Source organism: Vulpes vulpes, chromosome 10 (assembly GCF_048418805.1).
Source record: "Vulpes vulpes isolate BD-2025 chromosome 10, VulVul3, whole genome shotgun sequence".
Classification (NCBI taxonomy): Eukaryota; Metazoa; Chordata; class Mammalia; order Carnivora; family Canidae; genus Vulpes; species Vulpes vulpes.
Genome location: NC_132789.1, coordinates 28,567,073 through 28,594,399, shown reverse-complemented (window position 1 = coordinate 28,594,399; position 27,327 = coordinate 28,567,073). Strand labels below are relative to the sequence as shown.

Here is a 27,327-nt window from a genome sequence, read left to right as displayed (position 1 = left end):
TGAGGTCCACCCTGCTCTTTAATCTTGGACTAGAGGGTATACAGATGGGGAGTGTGGCCTGGGGGGAAGGTGGGCCACAGTCCTGGGTGAGAGGCTTAGTGAAGGCTTGGGGGGCCAGGGAAGGGCTGCAAGGGGCTCTGGGAGACGGCTCATCCCTCACAGTCATCCGACTTTCAGGCTGTCCACACCTCTTGCAGCCTCAGGCCAACCCTCTGCCGAAGGGTCCAGATCCTGCTCGAGTGCTTGGTCCTGTGGCCAAGGCCAGCCTGGGCACAGGCTTATGGGGGGCCAGACTGCAGCTCTCAGGAGCAGTCTGCTCAGTAGCCTGAGGCCTCCCCACCTTTTCTCGGGTCCGCTGCGGCATACACACAGGCCCCGTCCTGGGACACGGCCTGGACCACGTTCAGGAAGAAGAGCCTCTCAGTCTGGTTGTGGCCCCTGTCCTGGAGCCCCTTCTGCACCTCCTGGAAGGAAAAGAAGGCCAGTGCACAGGTGAGGACAGCTTAGCTCCACCTGTCTAGGGGGCAAGGCCACAGGCAGAGAGACCTGAGCCCCAACGGAGCCAGCAGGACTGGGCGTCCAGTGGGAGAGCACTGGAGGCAGGCCTGTCTATAGGGCATGGAGTCTGTGGTCTCCCACAGAAAGTTCCAGTGGAGGAGCCAGGCTCCAGGGAGCACAATGGGGAGGATACCAGTCAGGCCAGAAGGAGCTCGAAATGCAAGATCATTTCTGGCCTGGATCCAAGGACACCAGGGCCTGAGCACAACATCTGAGGACTCTAGGGGCTTTGGCAGAGAAATGGCTGCTGGGAACTTAGGCTGACAGACCTCTAATTTTGAGGACCTTGAAAGCAAAGCCTTCTAGAAGGTAGAACCTGGGGCCTTTGGAGTAAGTCTCAGCTCCTCCATACATAGGAACTGTCCAACTCAACATCTGGCTCCCTGCCTCAGGGTCTCAGTGCCCAGGGACCCTGGGACAGGGAGGAGGAAGGTCCTGGTACCAGCAGCTGGGCTACATAAGACCTTCCACCTCAACACTGACCGGAGAAGACTAGAGACCCTGGCTGCCAAGAAAATGGTAAACTTCTTAGGGTTTGAGGCCCTAAAAGCTTAGTGCCCCATTGGTTGAGGAAGCAGCTGAAAGGAGGATCCAAAGCTTCAGATCCCATTTTCTTGAATGCCTATGAGTTCAAGGACATTGACGCCCTGGTTAAAGGCACCAGTGCTCCTGGAGGGTGAGGCGCTCAGTGCATGTGGCTCCGGTCTCAGAGAGCGAGTCTGTGGAATTTGAAGACATCAGGGACCTAGGTGTGGGTTTCTAAGAACCCACAGGGTTCTTAGAGTGTTAGGGTGCTCACATATTTGCCAGTCTATAACCTTTACACGGATTCTGAAGTGTAGAGGCCTGTGCTATTCGGGCCTCACATTTTCTTTTTTTTTCTTTTTTTTTTTTTTTAATTTTTTTAAATTTATTTTTGATAGAGAGAGAGAGAGAGAGAGAGGCAGAGACACAGGCAGAGGGAGAAGCAGGCTCCACGCACCGGGAGCCTGATGTGGGATTTGATCCCGGGTCTCCAGGATCGCGCCCTGGGCCAAAGGCAGGCGCCAAACCGCTGCGCCACCCAGGGATCCCCGGGCCTCACATTTTCACTTAACATTTTGGACCAGCCCCAGGCCAAGGATCTCAGCCCACAAGGGCCCTAGGTGCCAGTGATTTCTATGTACAAAGACCCTGATGCTCTGCAATCCATAGGACCAGGGCCTCGTACCTGATGTCACATGGGTAGGGTGAGATCTCCAGAGCACCCTTGGGTTATGTTTCTCTGATGCACTAATTGTCCAGGGTCTTTAGATTTGAAGGCCAAGGTCCCCATGGCTGAGACAACAACAGGACCTGTGGTCATAGAAAACTCTGTGCCTTAGTATCTAGTGGCCAAATTCCAAGGCCCTGAGGAAGGAGGACCCTTCTGTCCTTAGTCCCTGGGTTGCCTATGAAGGCCTTTGGACAGTTAAGGCCTCCACCCAGATGCTAGTCATAGAAGGCCCTGGATGTACGGCCAACACTAACACTCCAAGCCAGCTGAGGATCTTGGCCTTATAGTTGGTCGTTGGCTTCTTCGAGTCCTCAGAGAATTGTCCACAAAGTAAAAACCTCAGTCAAGGTTCAGGAAGGATCCAAGATGAGCCCTGAGGGAATACTCTCCATCTTTCTGCCATGGGGAGGATCCCATAGCAGGGACTCTGAGAGTCCTTCATCTCCAGCCCCCAAGACTATGGTTCACAGGGGCTACACACACAATCCTCTGGAGTAAAGGTTCCTCACACTGTGGTGCTCTAAGGGCCAGGGGAGGCAGCCGTGACAACAAGAGTGCCTCACCACAGGAAAGGCAACTTTGAGGACCTTAGACCCCAGCTGGCTAAATCGACGCCAGGCATGAAGCTCAGGGCCTCGACACGCCGCCAGGCTTTTATTTTTACTTTTTTAAAAGATTTTATTTATTCATAAGAGATACACGGAGAGAGGCAGAGATACAGGCAGAGGGAGAAGCAGGCTCCCTGCGGGGAGCCCAATGCGGGACTCGATCCCAGGACCCTGGGATCATGCCCTGAGCCGAAGGCAGACACTCAACTGCTGAGCCACCCAGGCGTCCCCTGCCAGGCTTTTAAATTAGACTTCAGCAAAGGGTATCTGCCAACCCAGAGAAGCTCTGAGGGAGGTGACTGTCTGTTGGGACAGGGCCATGGGGGCAGGGAGTCAGACAAGAGAGTTTAGCTCTGGGGACCTGCCTGTGTGTGTGTGGAAACCAGGAAATGTTCCTAAGAACCAGCACTGATGCAACACCCATGCCGCAGAAGGAAATTGCTATGCAGACTGTCACAGAATACTCTTACAAATAAACTGACACATAAAGGTTACAAATTACACAAGGAAAAAGATCACCATGTGGGAGAGTCTGAGAGGCCACAGGAAGGAAAACTAGCTTCTAGAGAGAATAGGACAGAGCAGAGACCAAGGTGCAGAGGTGTTTGGCCTGGGAGAAGCATGGATAACACCCTGTTTCCTGCCTTGGAGGCCACAGGATTGGCCTGGTGCCTCCCCCGCTGAGCTTCTGAACTGACAGCCCCAGAAGGGGAAGTGTGCCCAGCCTAAGATACTGGAGAGCTGGGACCCCATGGGGGGCTCTGAGCAGCATGCACCAAGGCATCTGTCCTAGTGGAGGCAGGGACAGTGGTCTTACCTGGCTGAAGTTGGGTTCATATTCCACTTGGCCATTGCTGTTGACATGTAGGATAGGGGCTGCAATGGCAGTCCTCAGGTCAAAGCCAAGCCACAACTTCTTTATAATAGCCTAGGGGAGAAAAAGAAAACACAGGAGGGGAGGGAGGGGACACCAGTGTCCCTACACGAACACCTCCCTTCCCCTGGAAGAGGGGATGTTCCAGCCAGGAGCTCCCTGACTCACCTGTGCCACAGCAGAGATGATGAGCTCCCCACCGGCCCCACCTATCACCAGCTTTGACCCCTCGGCTGTGTTGATGAAGATGGAGGGGACCATGGATGATGGAGGCCGCTCACCTGGAACTAGAGGCCGGATGGGTGTCACCTGCAGCCTCACTTCCACCCAGCGCCCTCTAGACCACCCCTCCATCTGAGTCTCCATCCACTGCTGTGCAAACTGGGGCTGGCCCTAGGGCTGCTTTGTAGCGCCTGGCCTGCCCACTTTCCCTCTTCTCACCAGTGGAGTCCTCAGGCTCACCAGGTTGGGGGGTGACTTTCGAGCCCAGGGGGCGCCTCCAGCATAGGTCCAGAAGCTCGTTGTTGAGGAGGATGCCTGTGCGTGGTGAGTACAGCATTGCTCCAAAGCTGCAGACAGAGGGGAGTCTGGGCTCAGGCTGCAGGCTCCAGTCTCCTACCCCTCACAGGTGCCTGAGCACCACTTTCCAGGAGCCCCTCATTTTAGTGGCAGCCTGCTAGCGTGCTGGAGTCACTATCCTCTCCCTGGCATGCCCCCAAGAATCCACCTGTGCCCCCCATCAGGGTGTCCTTCTGGATAAAGCTCATCCCCAAGCAGATCCTGGCTCAGGGCCACCCATCGGAGGCCTTCCAGCCAGATGACAGAGTGGATGGTCCCTCTGACAGACAAGAAGGCCAGGGAAAAAGCAACGTACTGCCCCATGGACACAAGCAAGGAGAGACCGGGTGTTTTGTAAAACAAGCTGAAGGAGCAAAGGAGTGGGGCCTGGGGACAGGCAGGCACATACGGTGTGTTGATGGTGCTGGTGGCTGCCACAGCACTGCCATCCTCCCCCAGCACAGACACATGCGACGTGCCCATCCTGTGGCCCGAGGGCCCATCCAGGCCGTAGTGGCTGAGCTTGTGGTCACCCCGAGTGTCGATCTGCTGGCGGATATGCTGGGCCAAAGCCTCTCCCAGCAGGTCCTGGGAAGCGTTCTGGAGTGGCCGGGCAGGTGACAGCACCCACAGAGAAGAGGATCACCTTGGGAGGCCCTCTCCAGTCTGTCCTCAAGCTCGGCCACCCCCAGACCCTGCCCATCCTCCCGCTCCTCTGAGATACGGTGCCAACACTGTCCCTCTAGTACTCGCCACTGGCCTTCCCTTCATGTTGAGCCCTGGGGCCCGGAAGGGGGCTGGCCACTGACCACAGACCACCTCACCTGGATCTCCAGGTGGCTGCGGGGGTCCCACAGCCGCCACCTCTGTCCCCCAGCAAACTTGAGCGTCTCCACAAGGTGATGGTACAAGTTCACACTCCCCTCGGGCCTGGCCACCGACTCCGAGGAGAAATTGAACCCTGGGGAGGGGGTGGGCACAGGTGGGGGTCACCCCCTGTAGTGGGTAGAAATGTTGGCCCCCCTCAAAAAAGATTTGTCCATGTCCTAATCCCCAGAACCTGCGACCACGACCTTGGCAAAAGAGTGAATTTTACCTTATATGGCAAAATGTGTGACTAAGTTAAGGATCTTGAGAAGAGCAGATTATCCTGGATTATCCGGATGGGCTCTAAACGTAATCACACAATTAAATGTAGTCTTATAAAATGGACACACAGAGAAGAGGAGGAGGCCGTGTGAGCAGGAGGCAGAGACGGGGATGATGCAGCCAGCCTGGGATGCTGGCCGCCACCAAGAGCTGGATGAGACAAAGAACACATTGTCCTCCAGAGTCCCCGGAGGAAGCATGGGTCAGCGGACACCTGGATTTTGGACTTCTGGCCTCCAGAACTAGGAGAAAATAGGTTTCTGTTGCTCTAAGCCACAAGTTTGTGACTTGCTGCGGTGGTGACAGGGAACTGCCAGTCGGCCTCTCCCTGGACCCCCAGGCCATCCTGCAGGCCAGGCACCTGGCTGCGCAAAGGCCGCGCTCACCCCCTGCGCAGCCCGCTGCAAGGAGGATGGCTTGGCCTGTGCCAGAGGCCAGCTCCAGAACGCAGGGTCTTGACCCGGGTCCGCAGCCCCATCTTTGGAGTCGGGGGAGGGGGTGTCGAGCTAGAAAAGGAAGGCTGCCCAGAGCTACAGCTGGGCTCTGGAGTTCCCGTGGGGCCCGACTCTGGGTGGGGGGGCTGGGAGCCTGACCTCTGAGCACATTGAGGACGAAGCTGAGAATCGCGCCCCCTGCAGGCGGCGGCGGTGAGTACAGGGTGTAGCTCCCCAGGGGCATGGCCAGGGCCTCCACCACCTCTGGCCGGAACGACGCCAGGTCCTGCCGGGTCAGACGGCTGCCTGAGGAGAGACAGAGGAGACCCCGTGTAGGGATGGGAACACTGAGGCCGAGGGACCGCCCCTGACCCCAGGTCGCGTGGTGGGGCTCTCCACACCGCCCCCCCCCTCGCCTGCTAGAGCCCTAGGGGTGATGGAGGGTCTGTGAGGGATGGGTGGCCAGAGGCAGGCAGTTGGTGGGAAGAGGATGGGAAGGTGAGAGGGGAAGCTGGCCTCTGAGGTTGTGAGGGTGGCCAGCTCCAGGCCCAGGAGCCCGCTGAGGCCCACCGTGGCCACCACTAACTCCCTCATTTACTGGGGCTCTGCTCTTCATGGGCCCTGACCCCTGACATTGGGGTCCTTGAGGCCAGCAGGGGGCAGGCCTGGATGCACGGCCCCCCCAAGTCCTGGGAGCAGTTGACATTCCCGCAGGGCTCGGGAAGGGTCTGCCCTCGCTCCTAGCACCCAGAGCCCACCTCTTTCTCAGGCAGGGCTGGGGGCTCCGGGACCTCAGCACAGCTGACCTTGGTTGGCAATGTCCTCCAGCAGCGTCTGGCCCAGCGTCCCCGTATAGAAGGCCTCTGCACCCTCTGTGGCCACGGTTTCCAGGGTGGCGGCCAGTGCGGGCCAGGGGAATGGGTCCTGAGCCCTCAAGGGTTCTGTGCCGTTGAAAAAGAGCTGCCTGGGGAGTTGGGGGCAGCCTCAGGGTGGGGCCAGGCCCCGAAGGTAGCCACACTCCTGCAGGGGCTCTTGTAGGTTCCTGGGGACCCTACGGGGAGGCCGTCCTGGTCTGGGGTCCTGAGGGGCTGGTGTAGACATCAGGAGAGATGGTTCCTCTAGGATTGGGTGGGTCTAAAGACTCTCACCTCTCTTATCACCTGGGCCCAGGGAGAGCACACTCCCTACTCGGGCCTGGGACCCCTCCGGGAAGACACGGCCAGTGGGCTGGCAGGAGGTGAAGGAGGGTGGCCCAAGCCCTCCTGCCAGCCCAGAGGGAGTGAGAAGGGCAGGGCCAGAGGGTGGCGGCAGAGGCCACATCCACATCCTGGAGCCCATCCTTTGGGTTTAAGCCTCTTCTGGCCTGAGCCGCTCTGATTAGGTTCTGTCCCCTAGCTCAAAGGTCTATGAACTATGACAAAGTACTGGCCTTCCTGGCCTTCGGGCCCCCGACACCCCCACAGGGTCAACCCTTCAGCTCAAAGAGGGGCTGAGGTGGAACTGGGTGGGAGCCACAGCTCGAAGCCAGGAGCCGAGCGGGAGCCCAGGGGCCCCCTGGGGAAGTGCTCACCTCAGGGATGTCTTGGATAAGGAAGGCCTGAGGAAGTCATTCTGCAGGAACTGACTGAGGACGGAGGGCATGCGGTAGTCCCCTCGGAGCAGGGCGATGGTGGGCCGGAACAGCTGTGCCCAGGGCAGGCGGCCGTGGCGGCGGTGGGCCTCTGCGTAGCCGCGGAGCTCGCCGGGCACTCCGATCCACTGGGCCCCTGCAAGGCACAGTGGCATCACGCCCCTGCCCTGGCCGGTGGCCTGCCCCAGGGCTTCTCCACCACCCCCACGCTTGCCCCACCAGCTCGGTCCCCCTGGCATGGTAGCCAGAATGAGCTCTCTGGAGGCCACATCTGACCATGTCCCTCCCTGCTCAACCTCCCCCATGGCTCCCCATTGCCTTCCCTCAGGGCCCAACACAAACTGGCCCCGGGATCCCCCACCCCACCCCCTACCCCATCTCCACTGACCTTCCAGCTCTTGGCCAGGCTGGTCCCTCTGCTTGGATCACCACTCCCTACTGAGAAAGCCCTGTTCCAAGGAAGACCCCCCCAACTCCAGAGGGTCAGGACCTCCTCCATGGGGGCTCCCCATTTGCTAGCTGCCGTCCCCTGGCACCAGGGTGTCTCAGCCTGTCCACAGAGCCCCCTCAGGGGAGTGCTCTGGTCAGCCGCAGTGGCCTGGTAGAGTGGGCGATGGTGGCTCCTCCAAGGGCCTCACCTGTGCCCAGTGGCTGGGCCTGCTCACACTGGTCCAGCAGATCTGGGATGTAGTTGGTGGGCACTGTCTCCCTGGCATTGATGACTTCCACCTTCCCTGGAGTTGGGGCAGGGCATGTGAGTGCTCAGGGGCACTCCTGTGGCTGCCAGGCCTCCCACCACCATAGCGCGCCCTCATATGGCCCTGGCTCTGCTCTAGGCCTCTCTCTGTACTTGAGCTGGCCTCTGCGCTGTAGGGGCCAACAGCAGGCCACCCAAAGATGGGCCATTTTGGCATGAAGATTATTTTTGAGTTAAAAGCAATTAAAACCCAGCAGAATCCGGAAGAGCTTTTTACCTCACCCCTACTACTGCCTGAGAGAACTTAGAGGACCTGCTCCAGGAAGAGAGCTATCGCCATAGATAACTAGAGCAGGATATGAACTAGGTAGGGCAGACAGACAAGGGCTTGATCAAAGTCCTCTGTGTCCCATTGTTTCCCAGGGCTCCCCCCACCCCCCAGCCCCCCACTCTCTAGCCCCTCACACATATTTGTTTAGCAAACATTTGCTCTTCTTTCTTTTCCTGTGAATTGCATTCTTTCCCTTCGAAGTTCCAGACCCCTACTCCCTTCCCCTTAGCTCATTTTGCCTGCCTGTCTTTGGGATTTTCATGTCCCCAGATGTAGGGGACAAAATTTGATTTTGTCCTGTTAATTTATCTCGTGTCAGTTTAATCCCATCCTCCCCATGGGGTCCCCTATCTGGACTTACCTGTGGTTGCATTGTAGATGGTGAAGATGACTCCTCCGCCCAGGCCCATGCTCTGAGGGTGGACGACTCCGGTGCAGACCAGAGCCGCGATGGTGGCATCCACGGGTGAGCCACGCTTCTGGAGGATGGCTCTAGGGGACACAGCACAGAATGAGAGGCCTGGTTCCCCGGCCACAGCCTCCCAACATGGGTTTGCTTGCCTGGCATTTACTAGGGAATGGTGACAGGTGGTTGACCATCTGCTGCCACCAAAGCCTACGTGAGGTCAGACACCACACTGGGCTACCCCCTCAAGTCCAGCTGCTCACAGGTCCATGGCCCTCTACAGATTGCAAATTGTCACACCATTTACACCACCCCTTGCCTTATATAAAGTACTTCTCAGTTTGCACCGTGCTTTTGCGGCCGTTATTCCCCGGGCCCTTCTAGACCCCTAGGTCCTCCCAGCAGTCCAGGAGCCCAGCCTAGGTAGCCCCCACACCCCATTTCATGGGGGACACGTGGGCCCCAGTCCTTTTAAGACTGTACTTTTTCAGGTGACCTTAGGATCTTGTCCTGCTACCACAGGCTTGGGCTAAGGGGCTCCCCAGGCCCACCTAGGGCCCCATGGGCACCAAGGGGTGGGCCATTTATTTATTTATGATAGTCACACACACAGAGAGAGAGGGGCAGAGACACAGGCAGAGGGAGAAGCAGGCTTCATGCACCGGGAGCCCGACATAGGATTCGATCCCGGGTCTCCAGGATCGCGCCCCGGGCCAAAGGCAGGCGCCAAACCGCTGCACCACCCAGGGATCCCGGGGTGGGCCTTTTAGTTCCAAGGTGCTAGTCAGACTGGCCTGTGTTGAGGAAATGACCCTGTTCTTAGGGCACCGCCCTGCACAGTTCACTGGGTGCTCCCTCTTTCTGCACTCAGGAGTCCTCCCAAGCCCTCCAAGGAAGCAAGTATTTATACCAGTTACAGACGGGGAAACCAAGGCCCAAGAAGGGGGTGGGCCTGGTTCCCCTCCTCCACCCCATGGGACCTCTGACCTCAGCACTCTCCCTCAGCTTGGGCACCCTCAGCCTGAGCACTCCACCCTGGGCTCACACTCTCCTCCGAGCCACATGTCCTTGCTCTGGGCTCACCCATAGGCACACATGGCTACAACATGGACACACATAATATTGGAACAGGAGAAGGGGCAGAGGCCAGCAGCATGATACAATAAGATGGTCACAGCCAGGCGAAGAAAAACACAGATGCTTCATAAGATTAAAACACCCTAAGCAAAAACAAGACAAACTGGAAAATGATTTTTTTTTTTAATTCCCATCACAAAAACCTCATTTTGACTGGCCCATTTTCCCCTGCATCTGGAAGTGCTTTCTGCATTCAGCTTCCAGAAGACAAGTTCCCACCACCACCGTCGACGCCACCACCACGCTCTGGTTTCCTGGCACCTCCCTGACCTCATGCTATTGGGGGCCTCCGGCTCAGTCTGCTGTTCCTTGTGCACCTATATCTTCTCTCAGATGACCTGACTTAGGCTCAGAGTTTAAATGCAACCTCCACAATGATAACCGCGTTTTATCTCCAGCTCATACTGTCCCCTAAACTCCAGACGTATCCCCAGCCATCCACAAGATACCTCCTCTGGATATCTAAGAGGCATTTCACTTTTGTTTTACTTTATTGGTTTGTTTCTTAAGTTTTTATTTGAGGCATTTTACTCTTTTTTTTTTTTAAGATTTTATTTATTTATTCATGAGAGACACAGAGAGGCAGAGACATAGGCAGAGGGAGAAACAGGCTCCCTACAAGGAGCCCAGTGTGGGACTCGATCCCAGGATCTCCAGATAATGCCCTGAGACGAAGACAGATGCTCAACCACTGAGCCACCCAGGCATCCCAAGGCATTTTACTCTTAACATGACCTAACCTGCACTTCCTTCACATCTCTGCCCCCCAAAATGGCTCCCTTCCTACCTTCACTATGTTGTGCCCAGATCCAAGCCACCAGCATCTCTCACCTGGGTTATTGCAATGGTCTCCTACTCGGTGCCCCGCATCTGCCTTCCCCCTTATGTTTTAACAAAATTATCTGTCAAAATGTAAATCAGACATCCCTGTAATAGGAAATGAAATAATTCAGATCAAATTTCCCAGACCACTAAAAAAGCCAGAAAAGAGAAAATATCTGCTTAAAGGCATCACAGGCAGAGAAAAAATGCAGGCCTCAGGACAGAGGAGCCTGGCATTTGGAGCTGCTCTACCCATTCAAGATGTTTGCCAGTCCTGAAAGAAGTGGTCAAGAAGCCATGCAGTACTTTTGACATCCTCATGTGACTGCGGCCTGGGCTTGCTGGTAAACCACACTTGGAGATGGGTCCTCACTCTCAGAGTGAAACAAGAAACAGACCAGCCCTGACAAGCCCAGTGGCCCAGCTTCAAATCATCACTGTCAATCAAATTGGATTAATGCGATTCCTGAATGTTAGTATCCTGAGCCTCAGATTTTTTCTAACAATTATTTTTAACCATTTCAATACATTCTTCAAATGCTAACTTTAAAATAACCAAGCAAACAAGGCAGTAATACAGCATAAACAAAGCCCAAGAGAAAGCACAAACAATGAAGAAAGAGACCCATCGATCTCCAGATTATGAAACTGTCAGGCCACAGACTCTAAATAACTACATTTAAGGATATAAAAGACAAGATTAAGGATTTCCCCAGAGAAATGGCAACTATAAAACATGGAATTAGGATCTCAGTGCTAACAGTAGATTAGCAACATATTGGACACAAGTTTTGGGGGTTTTTTTTTTAGATTTTTTTTTAATTTTTATTTATTTATGATAGTCACAGAGAGAGAGAGAGAGAGAGAGGCAGAGACATAGGCAGAGACAGAAGCAGGCTCGATGCACCAGGAGCCCGATGTGGGATTCGATCCCGGGTCTCCAGGATCGCGCCCTGGGCCAAAGGCAGGCGCCAAACCGCTGCGCCACCCAGGGATCCCTATTTTTAGATTTTCATTAATTTGTTGAGTGAGAGAGAGAACAAGAGAGCACAAGTGGGGAGGAGGGACAGAGGGAGAGGGAGAAGCAGGCTGCCTGGTCAGAGATGATGCATGATGCACATGCGAAGTGACTCAATCCCAGGACCCTGGGATCATGACCTGAGCCCAAGGCAAATGCTTATTGGACTGAGCCAGCCCCGCACCCTGGACACAAATTTTTTTTAAAAGGTTAATTCAATATAAAATATCAAAATTTAAGTATGGGGGGAAAGTATAGAACATACAAAAAATATAGTAAGAGACAGGGATAAAATGACAATAAAACTATATATATATAGTTTTATATAGTATATATATGACATAGTATATATATGACAATAAAACTATATATATATAAAAAACTATATATATATCATGTGAACACTATATATAATTACATATGTATAATTAATTCTGTATTAATACATATATGTATAATATAATATGTATAATTACATTAATTTTAGACCAAGTAGATTTTATTAGAGATAATAGGGACACATTAATATTATAAAAGGCTCAATTCAACAAGAAAAAAATAGAAAGAAAAAGAAAAAAGAAAAAATAGAATAGAAAATTCTATCCAGAATAGAAAAATCTGGATACAGGTACACTTAACAGTTTAAAAACACACAAAGTAAAACTTGGCATAATGAAAAGAAGGAAGAGATAAATATACACAGGAGAAGATTTTAACATACCTCACTCAGAATCTTACAGAATAGGTAAGAAAAAAATCAGTAAGGCTATAGAAGATTCGAACGACACCACTATCATAAGATGAGTGGACTGATGTTACAGAATGCAGTACTCAACAGTCATGCATAGAATATTTGTATAAACAGATCATTTTATGGACTTTTAAGCAAGTTTCAAAGAACTGAAATCATATAAATGACTTAGAAAATCCCCATGTATTTGGAAATCAAGAAAAACACTGATAATTAGCCCATGGGACAAAGAAGACATTACAATGGAGATTAGGAAGTGTTCTGAAACGAGAATGATGAAAATACCACACATCTGAGTGTGTGGGGTTATCAACAATGGTGTAAGAGAAATGGGAAGGGAGGAAATGGGTCTGCAGAATTCCCACATCACCAGTGTCTCATAGGGAAGTCGGGAGGGCCAATCAGTCTGAGAACTTTCACTCAGATGAGTATTACAGATTTGGTTTGGCAAGCTCCAGCTTATGCGTGAGTGAAAGGTAGCCAAAGAAAGGCATGGTGCCAAAGAGTTTTGGGTTTTGAGGACTCTCAAAATGAATAAATGAACACTCTCCTCCAAGGCAGAGGGTCTGCCTGAGGAGAAGCTGCTGTAGTAGAAGCAAACTAAATAAGACTGGAACCACAGAGGGAAAAGAAAGAGAAAATAATTATCAGAAAGTAGGAGACGGGGCGCCTGGGTGGCTCTGTCAGTTGCATATCCAACTCTTGGTTTCAGCTCAGGTCATGATCTCAGAGTCATGGGATTGAGTCCTGTACTGAGCTCTGCACTCAGTGGGGGAATCTGCTTAGGTTTCTCTCTCTCCTCCCCCTCTGCTCCTCCCCCTCTGCTCCTCCCCCTACTCAGATGCACATGCACACACACACACACTCTCTCTCTCTGTGTCTCTCATGAATAAATAAGTAAAATCTTAAAAAAAAAATAAAGCAAATGTTAGCATCAACTTAATATTTCAAAATGTGTCAAAATAAATTAAAAGAATTATAGAAGCAATGAAGGGGCAGTATACATCAAAATTAGAAAAACTTTTTTTTTAAAGATTTTATTTATTCATTCATGAGAGACACAGAGAGAGAGGTAGAGACACAGGCAGAGGGAGAAGCAGGCTCCATGCAGGAGCCCGATGTGGGACTCGATCCCAGGACCCTGGGATCACGTCCTGAGCTGAAGGCAGATGCTCAACCACTGAGCCACCCAGGTGCCCCTAGAAAAACTGTTAATGAAGAGATTGGAAAAGATGACTTTAGAAAACAAAACTATAGAAAAAAAACTCAAAACTAGAGAACTCAGGAAAGAATAAAACAAAAGAAAAACTCTCAGAAATGAAGGCTAAACAAAGATAAATAGAGCAAATCCTTACAGAGGTTCCCTAAAAAAAAGAGAGAGAAAATGAAAAGAGGGAATTTTTTTAATCAAAAAGAAATGAAAAAGAGATTTTAAAATACAAAAGATAGGCAAGAAGATCAAACATACACTTAGTAGGAGTCCTGGAGTGGAAAGCCAAATCTATGGGACAGAATAAAATAAAACTATAATTCAAGATAACTCTCCTGATTTAAAAAGAAAAAAAAACATAAAACTTATTCTGTATTGAAAAAAGTCATTCCACTGCATGGGAAAAATCAATTTGGAATAGTCAATATTGAGGTATATTCTAATAAACTATTAACTTTAATAACAATAATTATTTGGGCATCTAGGTATAAAGATTAGTTTTCTTAGAAAATAAGATTGTCATCAGACTTTTCAACACCAATGAAGTGTTATAATCAACACATTCAAGGACAGAAAATGTGAACCAATGATTTTATATCCAGATAAACTGACAGTCACCTACAAAGGCCACGGACTTTTATAAACACTCAAGAACTCAGTGAATATTTACTCTGTGAAAACTTCCTGAGGAATCTAATATAAACAAACTTCAGGGCAGCCTGGGTGGCTCAGTGGATTGGTGCTGCTTTCTGTCTGGGGCGTGATCCTGGAGACCCGGGATTGAGTCCCACGTTGGGCTCCCTGCATGGAGCCTGCTTCTCCCTCTACCTGTGTCTCTGCCTCTCTCTCTCTCTCTCTTTGTATCTCTCATGAAAAAATAAATAAAATATTTAATAAAAAAAAGAAAAGAACAGAAAATTTAAAAAATAAAACTTCAGACAACTAAAATAACATGAGTGAGAGTAGGAATTAAATACATATTTACCTATAGATTTAAGAGTAAAAGTGATGGTTATAATGGAAACAGTACAGCAATGTAATGTCTATTGTTCTGAAAATGTAGGTACAGTACAAACACAAAAATGGAGTAGAGATATTGTTTTGAGGACATGACTGTTGTCTTTTACTTATGGGCTAAATGACAGGCTAAAAAGAGAAAATACTCTGGTTTACAGGCCCCCTCCAGTACTGATAAAAGTAAATGTACCTGTGTTACGGCACACAAAACTGGATGTTTGGATGTGTTAAGTGAACCAGTGAAAATTTTTCTTTTAAAGATTGTGTGAACAGAAAACTCATTTGGTAGAAGAAAGAAAATTAAATGAAAAAAATAGTAGAAACACCTAAAGCTATTATGGGTGGTGAGACCTGTTGTGTGGGTTAAAAAAAGGAGGATGGGAGTGAGAATGGAGAGGCTATATAAGAAATAAAATAAGGAAAAAAAAAAAAAAGAAATAAAATAAGGTTATTGATTTGACCAGTAGGTATTAACTGAGAGTAAAAAGATATCCCATATCCCTTCAGATCCTATCTTGGGAAAGAGAACAGAGGAAAGAAGAGGTTTCTTTTTTTTTTTTTTTTTTTTTTTAAAGAAGAGGTTTCTAGGTAGTTTCAGTATCACTTATAGTAGAGAAGTCTCTCAATCTACTGGGATAGACAGAGGAGAGAGATTTTTATTCTGAGGAATTGGTTCATATTATTGCAGAGGCTGGTAAGTTCAAAATCTGTAGGGCAGGCAGGAGGATGGAAATTCAGACAGGATTTTTATGTTACAGATTCAATGCTGAATTCCTTCTTCCCTGGGAAATCTGGTTTTGCATTTCAGGCCTTTAACTGATTGGATGTGGCCCACCCATGTTTTAAAATAATCTGTTCTACTTAAAGTCAACTGAATGAAATGTTAATTACATCTACAAAAGACCCTCAGAGCAACATCTAGACTAGTATTTGACCAAAAGACTGGGCACTATAGTCTAGTTTAACCATCAGAGTAGTAAAGAATTTCCCCCAAAAGTAGAAGAACTAAAGTACCATATTTATATATCTAATATTGTAATTACATATAATATATGATACAATGAAGATATCAACAGAAGTATATTAGAACAAAAACACAAACCTTTCTTTTTTTAAAATTTTTATTCATTTATGATAGTCACACACACAGAGAGAGGCAGAGACACAGGCAGAGGGAGAAGCAGGCTCCATGCACTGGGAGCCCAACGTGGGATTCGATCCTGGGTCTCCACAGGATCGCGCCCTGGGCCAAAGGCAGGCGCCAAACCGCTGCGCCACCCAGGGATCCCACAAACCTTTCTTGATATCAAAAGCTATGCCAAAAAGAGAAAATAAGTGATATATTTCTTGTTTTTGCAAAGAGAAATTTAAAAAATCATAGCAAAAAAAGAAACAAAGAAAAAAAATGAGAAGAGACATATAAATTAAAAAACACAAGAAAAATAAAAGACAAATGAAAATAATTCCCCCTAAAAGACTGAATAGAAACAAGATGGGGGCCCTGGGTGGCTCAGTCATTTGGGTGTCTGCCTTGGGCTCGAGTCATGATCCCAGGGTCCTGGCATTGAGCCCTGTGCTGGGCTCCCTGCTCAGTGGAGAGCCTGCTTCTCCCTCTCCCTCTGCTGCTCCCCCTGCTTATGGGTGTACTCAATCTCTCTCTCTCTCAATAATAAATAAATAAATAAATAAATAAATAAATAAATAAATAAAATCTTTAAAAAAACAAAGGAACAGGATGAAGATGATGTGAATGAGATCTTTAAGGATATATATAGTCTTTTACACAGTTTTGACTTATATTCAAAAATAAAATTAAAAAGGAAACCCTAGAATTGAACACAAATTGGAAAAAAATTAAGCTAATGGTATATTGAACTGATAACTACACAGGAAAAATATTTTAATTTTACCATACATCTTTTGTGGGATATATCCAAAGGACAACAAAACAAAAACAACAACAACAACAACAAAAACAACCTGCAAAGACATCTCAAATTTTACTTAGTAGATTTGTTGTTTATAGTAGTACTGTTGAAGTAATTTTGAAACTATTTTGTGATTATTTGGGGAGAGAGCAAGTAAGTAAATATATTAACGTTGATGAGAACTTCTCATACCATGGCAGAAGAGACACACAGGACCAGATAGAGGAAGATGGGAAGGAGCCTATGACTGTGGATCTCAACTGGAGGTCTCAGTACAGACTCATGATATTTGTACATTGCTCCTGGTTCTATGCAGGGACACAATGTAGAAGGAATGGCTTCCCTGTATCAATGAACACTCCTAGCACTCAGATCTTGATTTCTGAAATACCATACGCTCCTGATTCCTGATTTCAGATCTGGCTGAGGGAATATACAAGTATACTTGTGTATATATACAAGTATACTTCTTGGGCTAGAAGTCAAGAAAATTTTCCAAGACTAATGGATTCATGTGAAAGAACATAGTTGCTGGCCTTGAGGAGCTCCCATTGGTCAAATCTGTGACAATTTGGGCATTGAAAAACATAACAGCCCAGGTGGCTCAGCGGCTTAGTGCTGCCTTCAGCCCAGGGTCTGATCCTGGAGACCAGGCATCGAGTCCCATGTCAGGCTCTCTGCATGATCCCAGGGTCCTGGCATTGAGCCCTGTGCTGGGCTCCCTGCTCAGTGGAGCCCAACACACTGCATGGAGACTGCTTCTCCCTCTGCCTCTCTCTCTCTCTCTGTCTCTGTCTCTGTCTCTGTCTCTCTCTCTCTCTCTCTCCCTCTGTGTGTGTGTGTCTCTCATGAATGGATGAATAAAATCTTTAAAAAAAAAGCATAATAGTGATGGCTTATAATATATTGAATCAAAACAGTCCTTGAGTTGATAGTGATACTCGAGAACATCTAGGTTGGGGAGAAGGGGATATTTTTTACCGAAGAATGCAAGCTCGTGAATGTTGAAGAGATGGCAGGTTTAGAAATCATCTTTTTGCAAACACAAATTTATTTATTCAGACAAGGACCAAAATAGATGCTAAAACATGGATCAGGTGTTTGACAAAAGGATATTCACCTTGACTCAAAGTATCAAAGTATCGTTACTGTGTTACTAATTTAATAAGGAAAATGGTATTCCTTACAATGCAGACATATGGAAGATATCACCTTTTATGAAGTAATCCAACTTAATTAGCCTCACCAATGATGGGAGAGCCTTCATGTTTAACCAGAGTCTAATAAAGAAGAAGGAATCAGACAAATCAAGATTGTGAAGCAAGGCTGTGATTCAACTGGATGGACTGGCTCTAAAAATGTTAATGTCGCAGGGGCACCTGGGTGGCTCAGTTGGTTAGGCAGCCCACTCTTGATTTCAGCTCAGGTCATGATCTCTGGGTCCTGGGATTGAGCCCCGCCTCTGGCTCTATACTTGGTGGGGAGTTTCCTTGAGATTCTCTTTCTCCTTTCCCTCTGCCCCCTCCCCCTAGTCACAAGCTCTTTAAATAAATAAATAAACAAATAAATAAATTTAAAAAAATTAATGTCATAGAAGATCAATTTTGTTTGTTTTTTTAAGAAGCAAGAGATAGGGACGCCTGGGTGGCTCAGCGTTGGGCATCTGCCTTTGGCTCAGGGTGTGATCCTGGGGACCCGGGATCGAGTCCCATATCAGGCTCCCTGCAGGCAGCCTGCTTCTCCCTCTGCCTATGTCTCTGCCTCTCTTTCTCTCTCTGTTTCTCTCATGAATGAATAAATAAAATCTTTTTAAAAATTAAAAAAAAGAAGCAAGAGATAGTTCTATATTAAAGAAGACTAAAAAAACATGACGATCACTGATTGGATACTGGATCTAAAGAGATAAATTAATAGAGGTTATAGGTAGATGATAGAGAGATAGATAGATAATAGATGACAGAATTATTGGATCAGTGGGGAAAATTTGAATTGGATAAGGTATCAAACACTACTATTATATCAAGGTCAAATTTCTTGAGTGTGATAATGGTATCTATGTTATATAGGAGAATGATCTTATTCTTAGTATATAAGTATATATTCTTAAGTATATATCTTCTTAGTAGATATATACTTAAGTATTTAGGGATAAGGTGCCATGATTAATCAAACTTTTTTTTAAAAGATTTTATTTATTTACTCATAAGAGACAGAGGCAGAGACATAGGCAGAGGGAGAAGCAGGCTCCCTGCAGGGAGCCTGTCGTGGGACTTGATTCCAGGACCCTGGGATCACAACTTGAGTCAAAGGCAGATGCTCAACCATTGCCACCCAGGTGCCCCAATTAATGCAGCTTTTAAAAAATACAGATAGATAATATATAAAGAGAGAGAAAGAAAATGAGGTGATATATTAACACTTGGTGAACCGAAGTGAAGGATAAATGGGCATTCTTTCCATTTTTTCTGTGGGTGTAAAACTTTTTCAGAGGCATCTGGTGGCTCCATCGGTTAAGCATCTGCCTTCAGCTCAGGTCATGATCCGAGGGCTCTGGGATCCAGGCCTACAATGGGCTTTTTGCTCATCAGGGAGCCTGCTTCTTCCTCTCCCTCTGCCTACTACTCCACCTACTTTTGCATGCTCTCTTTCTGTCAAATAAGTAAGATCTTAAAAAAATAAAAAATAAAACTTTTTCAAAATAAAAATAGGATCACCTGGCTGGCACAGTCAGGCATCCAACTGTTAATTTTGGCTCAGGTCATAATCTAGGGTTGTGGGATAGAGCCCCACATCGGACTCTGTGCTCAGTACAGATCATGCTTGAGATTCCCTCTCCCTCTCCTTCTGCACCACCAGCTCATGCTCTCTCTCTCTCTCTCTCTCTAAAATAAATAAATAATTTAAAAAAATACAAGCATTTAGGGGGAAGTAGCCAAAACAACAGCAAAAAACTTGTGAAATGCAGCTAAGCCAAACTTTGAGGGAAAATTATAGCTTTAAATTATTTATTGGGCAGCCTGGGTGGCTCAGCAGTTTAGCGCTGCCTTCAGCCCAGGGCATGATCCTGGGGACCCGGGATCGAGTCCCACGTCGGGCTCCTTGCATGGAGCCTGCTTCTCCCTCTGCCTGTGTCTCTGCCTCTCTCTCTGTGTGTCTCTCATGAATAAATAAATAAAATCTTAAAAAAAAAGACTTCTCAAGAACAAAGAGAGAAAACACTAATTACTAATACCAGAAATGAAAGAGGACTCATTACAGACCTTACAGACATTAAAAAAGTATTAAGAAAATGGTATGAACCAATAGTCTGCCAATAAAGGTGACAGTTTGCATAACTGGATGAATCCCTTGGAAAGAATGAACTAAAATGGGCACAAGGAGAAATAAGGGACACCTGGGTGGCTCAGTGGTTGAGTGTCTGCCTTTGGCTCGGTTGGTGATCCCGGGATCCTGGAAACAAGTCCCACATCAGGCTCCTGGCAAGAAGCCTACTTCTTCCTCTACCTATGTCTCTGCCTCTCTCTGTGTGTCTGTCATGAATACATTTTAAAAAGAAGAACAAGTAAACGCGTCGCTCAATACAGAATTGTATAATAATGAAAAAAAAAAAAAAAAAGAAGAACAAGAACAAGAAATAATAAAAACTTGGTAGTCTTTCTTATTAAAGAAGTAGAATCCATTTCTAGGGCACCTGACTGTCTCATCTCAGGGTTGTAAGTCTGAGACTCAAGTTGGGTATAGAGATTACTTACAAATAAAATATTAAAAAAAAAAAAAGAGAGAGAGAGAATCCACTATATAAAACCTTCACACACACACACACACACACACACACACACACACACACACAAATAACTCTGGCTCAGAAGCCTTAACCAGTAAATTCTTCCAAGCATTTGAAGAGAAAATAACACTAATCTTAAAAACAAAAAAACAACACAAAACCTTGTCTCCCAGAATGTGGAAAAAGAGAGAACACTTCCCAGTTCTTTTTATGAGGCCACTAAACCTTGATACCAAAACCTGGGGACGCCTGGGTGGCTAAGCCATGGAGCATCTACCTTCAGCTTGGGTCATGATCCTGGGGTCCTAGGATCAAGTCCCGCATCAGGCTCCCTGTATGAAGTCTGCTTCTCTCTCTGCCTGTGTCTCTGCCTCTCTCTGTGGTCTCTCACGAATAAATAAATAAAATATTTTTTAAAAACCTGACAAAGATATTATAAGAAAGGAAAAAGTACAGACCAGAATTGCTCATTGAACATAAAGACAAAATTCCTAAACAAAATGTTAGCACATCAGGGGTACCTTGGCTGGCTCAGTCAGTAGAGCATGCGACTCTTATTAATCTCAGGGTCGTGAGTTCAAACCCCATAGTCGGTGTGCAGCCTTCTTAAAAAAAAAGTTAGCAAACCAAATAAAAAATTATATTAAAATTAGAACAAGTGTGGTTCTTCCAGAGATGCAAGGGTGGTTTAATTTATTTTAAAAGATAGAAAAATCAGGCAGCCTGGGTGGCTCAGCAGTTTAACGCCGCCTTTAGCCCAGGGCCTGATCCTGGAATCCCGGGATCAAGTCCCACGTCGGGCTCCCTGCATGGAGCCTGCTTCTCCATCTGCCTGTGTCTCTGCCTCTCTCTCTCTCTCATGAATAAATAAATAAAATCTTAAAAAAAAAAAAATAAAAGATAGAAAAATCATTTGATTTTCTTGATAATGCAGAAAATGTATTTGATGTAAAACCTGATAGGAAGATGGGCAAAAGATTAAAAAAAATTTTTTTTTAATTGGAGTTCAATTTGCCAACATATAGCATAACACCCAGTGGGGCAAAAGATTTTAACAGAGATTTCATAAAAGAGGATATTCAGATGGCCAATAACCACAGCCCCTCAGCACTAGGCATGGATTTGTTGATTGTCTGTCTCAAAGGCAAGGACTTTGACCATCTGGTTACCACTGTGCCCCCAGGACAATGGCTGGCAGACAGTAGGTGCTGCATTCCTATTTGATGAAGCCTCCTGCAGGTAGAAAAGCATGCTCGCACCTCACTCATCTGTATACACATGCTCACAGGCATGTGGCCCAGGTGAGGGCCACCTGGGCTAGAGTTCTTACTCCCCAGCTGCATGATACGGGGCACGCAATTCAACCTTCCTAAGCCTGGGTCTTTTTTTTTTTTTTTTTAAGTAAACTCTACACCCAATGTGGGATTTGAACTCATGACCCCAAGATCAAGAGCCACTTGCTCTTCTGACTGAAACAGCAAGGCACCCTGAGCCTTGGTCTTTTTAGCTGTGAGTGGAAACAGTTCTGACCAGCAGAGAGCTACAGTGTAGAACAATCACGCATCTCTAACACGTCTGTCCCCAAGCAGCTGAGAGGCTGCTGTCACCATCGCTGCTGTCACCCACCCAGGTTTGCACACTCCCACATGTGGATGCACGGTGCCAGGCACGCAGGCTGTTTCCACTAGCATGGCCCCAGAGGGGAGGAAATGCAGTAATTTCCTGGTGAGCTGGCCAGGAGTCCAGAGAGCCACTAGGGTCACAGGAACTGGGATGGGAGGAAGGCTCACACCCTAAACCCTATGAGCCTTCCCCACAGTAGGGTCCCCTGCTCTGACCCTAGCCCTAACTCCAGGTCCTGAGATGCCAACCACATCCAGTACAAGGCACTATAACAGTCAGTGGTCAGACTGCTGCCATCAAGGGAGCACCTCCTATGGGCCAGGCAAGCTGCATGCTCCCCCTCCATGAAGGAAGTGCTGGCAGGAGTCCCATTTCACAGGTGGGGAAACTGAGGCTGGAAGGTTACAACAACGTGCCGGAGCCCCTGCTCTCCTCTGACCTGAAAGTGTGACCCACAGACCTCTGGATGGGGCTGGAGCAGCTGATAAGACCCAGCTCTCAGGGGCCCATCCCCATGCTCACCTCTGCAGCCCAGTGCCAGCCCAGACTCCAATGCCCTAGAAGGTGAACACTCTGGATACCACAACCTTCTTTTTTTTTTTTTCCAAATTTTTAATTTTTTGAAAAAATTATATATTTGAGAGAGAGAGAGAGAGACCACAAGCAGGGGGAGCAGCAGAGGGAAAGGAAGAGGCAGGCCCAGGAACCTGAGATCATGACCTGAGCTGAAAGCAGAAGGCAGACATTTAATGGACTGAGCCACCCAGGCATCGCCCCCACTATCCTCTTTTCCAGCTTCTCCCTTCATGAGTAAAGCTCTGGCCTTTACAGGTCTGCTAGGGGCTGGGGAGGCTTTGGGACCCAGGACAGGCGATGGAGGGCTCTGGGAAGACCCTGCTGCTCTAGGAGCTCAGGACAGTTTCCATCCCTACAGAGGCAGCAAGAGAATGACAGTCCCAGCTGGGCTTGCTCACTCTGTGACACCAGGCAGCTCCCTTCTGTTCAGGCCTAGTTTCCTTAGAACTCAAGTGCAGCAATGAATCCCATTGGATTCTGGGAAAAACAATGAATCTTCCCACTGAGGATCTTGTAGGAGGACAGGTATTTCTTTTTTCTTTTTTTTAATTTTTATTTATTTATGATAGTCACACAGAGAGAGAGAGAGAGGCAGAGACATAGGCAGAGGGAGAAGCAGGCTCCATGCACCAGGAGCCCGACGTGGGATTCAATCCTGGGTCTCCAGGATCACGCCCTGGGCCAAAGGCAGGCACTAAACCACTGCGCCACCCAGGGATCCCAACGACAGGTATTTCTGAGTGGCCACAGCAGACACATGTCACAAACCTAAAAGCTACCATTACCCTGAAGCTCACACAGTCTCCCTAGAAGACAAGCACTTACTCGGAGCCTTGAACGCCCAGTTTGCACATAAGCCTAACATGCTGGGACATAACTCTGAAAAAAGACAGACTAGAGGGATAGAGGGGACGGGACCTCACTGTCACTGTGTGTCTATTTATCCACTACTCATGGTGCTGGGTCCTCACTCATGCCAACCTTAAGAACCTGCCCCCAGGGGCTCTGGCTGTAGCAGAAGGCCCAGCCCAAAGGGGCAAACCTGGTGCTGGTAGGATAGGAGATTGGGTCTGGGAGGCCCCGCTGGTGAAAGGAGATGGGGGGGGGGAGCTGGGGACAGCACTGAGGAGGGACAGCAGTCTTCAGACAGGCAGTGCCCTTCAGACCCTGCAGTGGCATGGCCAGGAGCCCTCAAGGGGGTGGATTTTAGCCAGGAGGTCCCCCGGCCCAGCCAGGGTCTCTGGATCCATGATCCACAGCTTCGGGGGGGACAGCTCCAGGCTCCCTCCCACTCCTGGCTTCTTAAAACAAGAAAAGGAAGTGGAGAGTGCTGTTCTTTGACAAACACACAAAACGCCAGGGGGGTGGGGGTTGTTGGGGGGTGGAGAAACCACATCCGGCTCTCTTCCTACCAAGGAGAGTTGCAGGGAGCATCACGGACTCAGGACAGAGACCCCAACCCCAACTGTCACGTGCACAGCAGACTGTGCCACAGAGAGCCCCCCAAAGTCTCGGGGAGATTACAGTGGCCCCAAACCCCCCACAGAGAAATGAGGCAGCAGCTCTCACTGCTGGCATCTGTGTCCCTGGCAGTGGTCTCTGGGGCCTGAAGCCCCTGGCACTGTTTGCATCTTTGCAACTATAGGTTGGAGGGTGGAGAGTGGGGGCACTCAGCACCCCTGTATGCTCTCCAGAGCACATGGGGAGGGGAGGCTTCCCTGGGGAGACCAGGTAGCCTGTCCTCCACTTGTCGCTGTCCTCCTAGAAGGAGCCCCAAGGGAGGGGAAAGAGGACCAGGTCAGGAGAGAGATGGACAACAGACAGAGAAAGGGAGGAAGGAAGGAGTGAAAAGGTGAATGAATGAAACAAGGATAAAGCATGTAGGGACGGTGAAGCCAGAACAAAGGTGGCACAGAACGCCACCTGCCCAGAGGTGCCCTGAGCCAGGACTTGGCCACACTCTCCCTTGCTCTGGGACTGTCCCCTCGGTTTACAAAGCACTTCTGATCCTGACAATGATCTATGAGGCAGTTATTCTGGGAAGCAGACCCAGCCAGCAGGGAGGGGGATGGTGGCTCAGGCTCCTTGCTGGTCTGGGCTGGGGGCCAAGGGCCAGGAGGGGCGTCCTGCTACGTTCTGCCCCGGTGGGCAGTGGTAGCCTCCCACTGGCTGGGCTTCCTGGAAAGGAGTTGGAAAACATCAGCGGGGCCCCTTTCTACCACCCACCCTGGCCCTGCCCCAAATGAATGTCAGTCACTGGTCGGGCCCCAGGCAACCTCAGAAGGGGAGCGAGTGGGGGACATGGTGCTAGCAAGGGCAGGTTTCCCTGGTCCTGGGCCAGGGTGAGAGACTGGCTCTGGGCAGCACTGAGTGCACCCTGGCAGGCCAGGACTCGTCCATGCTTCTGGGGAAAAAAAACCCAGCCTTGGAGAATGGTCGTGGCTTCTCCGAAGGGCCAGCACCTATCATCAGGGCCGGCCTGGCCCAGACCAGTCACACCGTGGCCATGCCCTTTCCGGGCCTCCAGAGCCCTGGAGCTAGGGATAGACTCATGCACCACCTCTGGCAACATCCCCTAACCCCCTTGTGCCCCATACACACAGCTGCCTCCTGCTCTGTGCCAGGGTCCTGGGCCTGCTTCCTTGCTGGAATCCAAACCCACGTGGTCCCCACTACGAGTGTGCACGCACACACACACATGCACCTTCTCCACACTCTCACCACAGGTCACAAAGTCTCCGGCAGGGCTGGCCACCCAGAGCCACCCAGCAACCACCCACCTCTTACTCACCGCCCAATGTCCGAGCAGACCTTGGAGTCAGCGGCAACCGCGGCATGGGCAAAGGCCTGGGGCCCGCAGCGGGCATGGTGGCGAGAGAGGACCACAGCGGACACAATGATGGCCAGGGCCAGCCCCAACCCCAGCAGGACCATGCTGACCGTGGCCTTGTGGCCTTGGGCCATGACTCTGAGGCCCCAGGTGGAGACAGAGGGCAGATGGACACACAGATGGGTGGATGAATCCACAAGAAGATGGGCAGATGGATGCACAGGTGATTGGACAGATGAACAAATAGGTGGGGACCAGAGATAGACAAACAGATTGATAGTCTAGACAGCTGGATATAGGATAGTAAGGGAAGGATGGTCAGAGAGACAGTTGGACAGAGACAGGATTACAGACAGGTGGACAGACAGGTTTACAAAGAGAGGCACCCTGGAGGACAGGTGGGTGTATGGACGGACAGCTGGCAGCAGCGGGGCTGCTGCCCTACTCAAGCGCTCGCTAGAGAGGCAGAGCTGGCCACACGCCTGAACTTCCAGTTTCTAGCTCCTGTTCTTGGCCCTGGCAAGAGGCCAGGGAGCAGGGCGTTTATGGGGAGTTTTCTTTCCAGAGAGGAGCAAGCCACTGCTGTTAACTCCCTCATTCCCACAGCCTGCCCCGTACAAGCCTTGATGGTAGCCCAGCTCTCCCAACCCATGTGCTTGAGGACGTGGCATCTCCTGTCCCCAAGGGAGCCAGGGTGCAGGGGTACAGGCTGCCCAGAGTCCCCATGGCTGCTCTCCAGTCCCCAGCAAAGCCAGGACAGCAGGGCTCAGGCTCAGAGGGGCAAGGAGCCACAGTGGTGCCCCGACTCCCACCTCCTTGGTGTGGTTCCACTCAGCAACAGCCTGCTTTGGCATCCCCAGAGCTGGAGGATACTGAGGATTTCTGGGGCAAAAGGGTGAGGCTGGAGGGGGACAGAGTCAGAGGGTAGAGTGGACCCAAGGCAATGGCACTCAGGGCCTGGGTTCAAGTCCCCGTTTGGCCGTAGCCTACTAGGAAGCAAGGGTGACCAGGAGGGGGCTCAGCTCTCCAATCTGCATCAGACACCCAGGACTACAAGACAGCTGTGTGAGGAAAGCAAATGGGGCATGCCTCCAGCCCTTGGCACCCAGTGCCCACCAGACCATCGACCCCTGGGTCCTGCTGTCCCAGAAACACCACCATGGGCCTCCTGAGAATGAGGCTGCCCTCCCATCTGCATCTCTGTGCTTCCCTGGCTGGGTGTCTGCTCCTCTGTGCTCCTCTGTGCTGGCTGTGCCTCCCCTCCTGGGGACACTAGCTTAGACCTTCCCCTGCCCAGACCTCAGGGTATTCAACAGGGAGGCAGCTGGAGGAGGGGGACCCTTCTCGACCAGGTTTAGCAGGAGTAAAGGGTGCAGGGTCCTCAGGCTGGACTCCCACCTCCATAGCACCCACAGCCCCCCTATGCTCTCTGGTTTCCTTTCCAGCTGAGCACTGACAGCCCCAGGCCTCTCTATGCCTCCTGGTACAGTAGAGAAACTGCCCACGCAGACACACAGCCCGCCAGCCCCCATCCTGAGCCCCCGGTCAGCCTGGGCAGGCTCCCCACTAGGCCTGTTCCTGCAGCTGCCACGTGGGGTGGGAAGCCTATGGGCGCCTTCTTCTGTTCCCACTGTCCCCCCTGCCACAGTGACATTGCTCAACCCAGAAACAAAGTGCATTCCTGGGCCAGGGCCAGCCCATCCGCTGGGAAGGCAGGGACAGAGACAGCGGGTCTGAGTGGGGGCCGGGGAGACACCCCCCCCCCTCCCCAGCCATTCTGGTCAGGCTGAGGCCAGGGTGCAGGGAACAGAGGAGCGAAGTCCCAGGAAAGGCAAGAGCATCATGCCAGGCCTACCTGGCTAGGTGTGGCTGGACAGGCTTAGCAAGGAAAGACCCTGAATATCCTTGTCCAGGAGGTGAGGGGCAGGAGATGATGGGAAGGAAAGAGAGGAAACCAAGTCCCCCAGCACCCAACGGAGCCCTCAGCTGAGCCCCAGGGGGCCTGGGGAACTGGGTGCACTCTGCCCATAAGCAGGAACCCACAAGCTTTACCTCCACCCGGAGCAAGACTAACCCCTCAGGCCTCAGTCTTCTCTCCTGCAAACATGGCCTTTCCTCTAGGGCCAAAATG

General features: G+C 49.8%; 1 protein-coding gene across 3 annotated transcripts; it reads right to left on the bottom strand.

The window, feature by feature from the left end:
• GGT5 (gamma-glutamyltransferase 5) lies at nt 1-27,327 on the bottom strand. Of its 3 annotated transcripts, none has more exons than XR_003232779.2 (12): nt 25,158-27,315; nt 8,456-8,586; nt 7,705-7,800; nt 7,007-7,202; nt 6,243-6,400; nt 4,950-5,742; nt 4,678-4,814; nt 4,263-4,453; nt 3,758-3,864; nt 3,464-3,582; nt 3,239-3,349; nt 1-464 (listed from the first exon to the last, which is right to left on the bottom strand). XR_003232779.2 is itself a non-coding variant. In XM_072723388.1 (12 exons), exons 2-12 carry the CDS (start codon nt 8,502-8,504, stop codon nt 318-320), a joined length of 1,458 nt encoding a protein of 485 aa, XP_072579489.1. In that variant the 5' UTR covers nt 8,505-8,586; nt 27,249-27,327; the 3' UTR covers nt 1-317. The 3 variants fall into 3 exon arrangements, 2 of the variants coding, with proteins under 2 accessions (XP_072579489.1, XP_025838487.1); XM_072723388.1 differs by having other exon boundaries at nt 5,596-5,742; nt 27,249-27,327; XM_025982702.2 differs by having other exon boundaries at nt 5,596-5,742.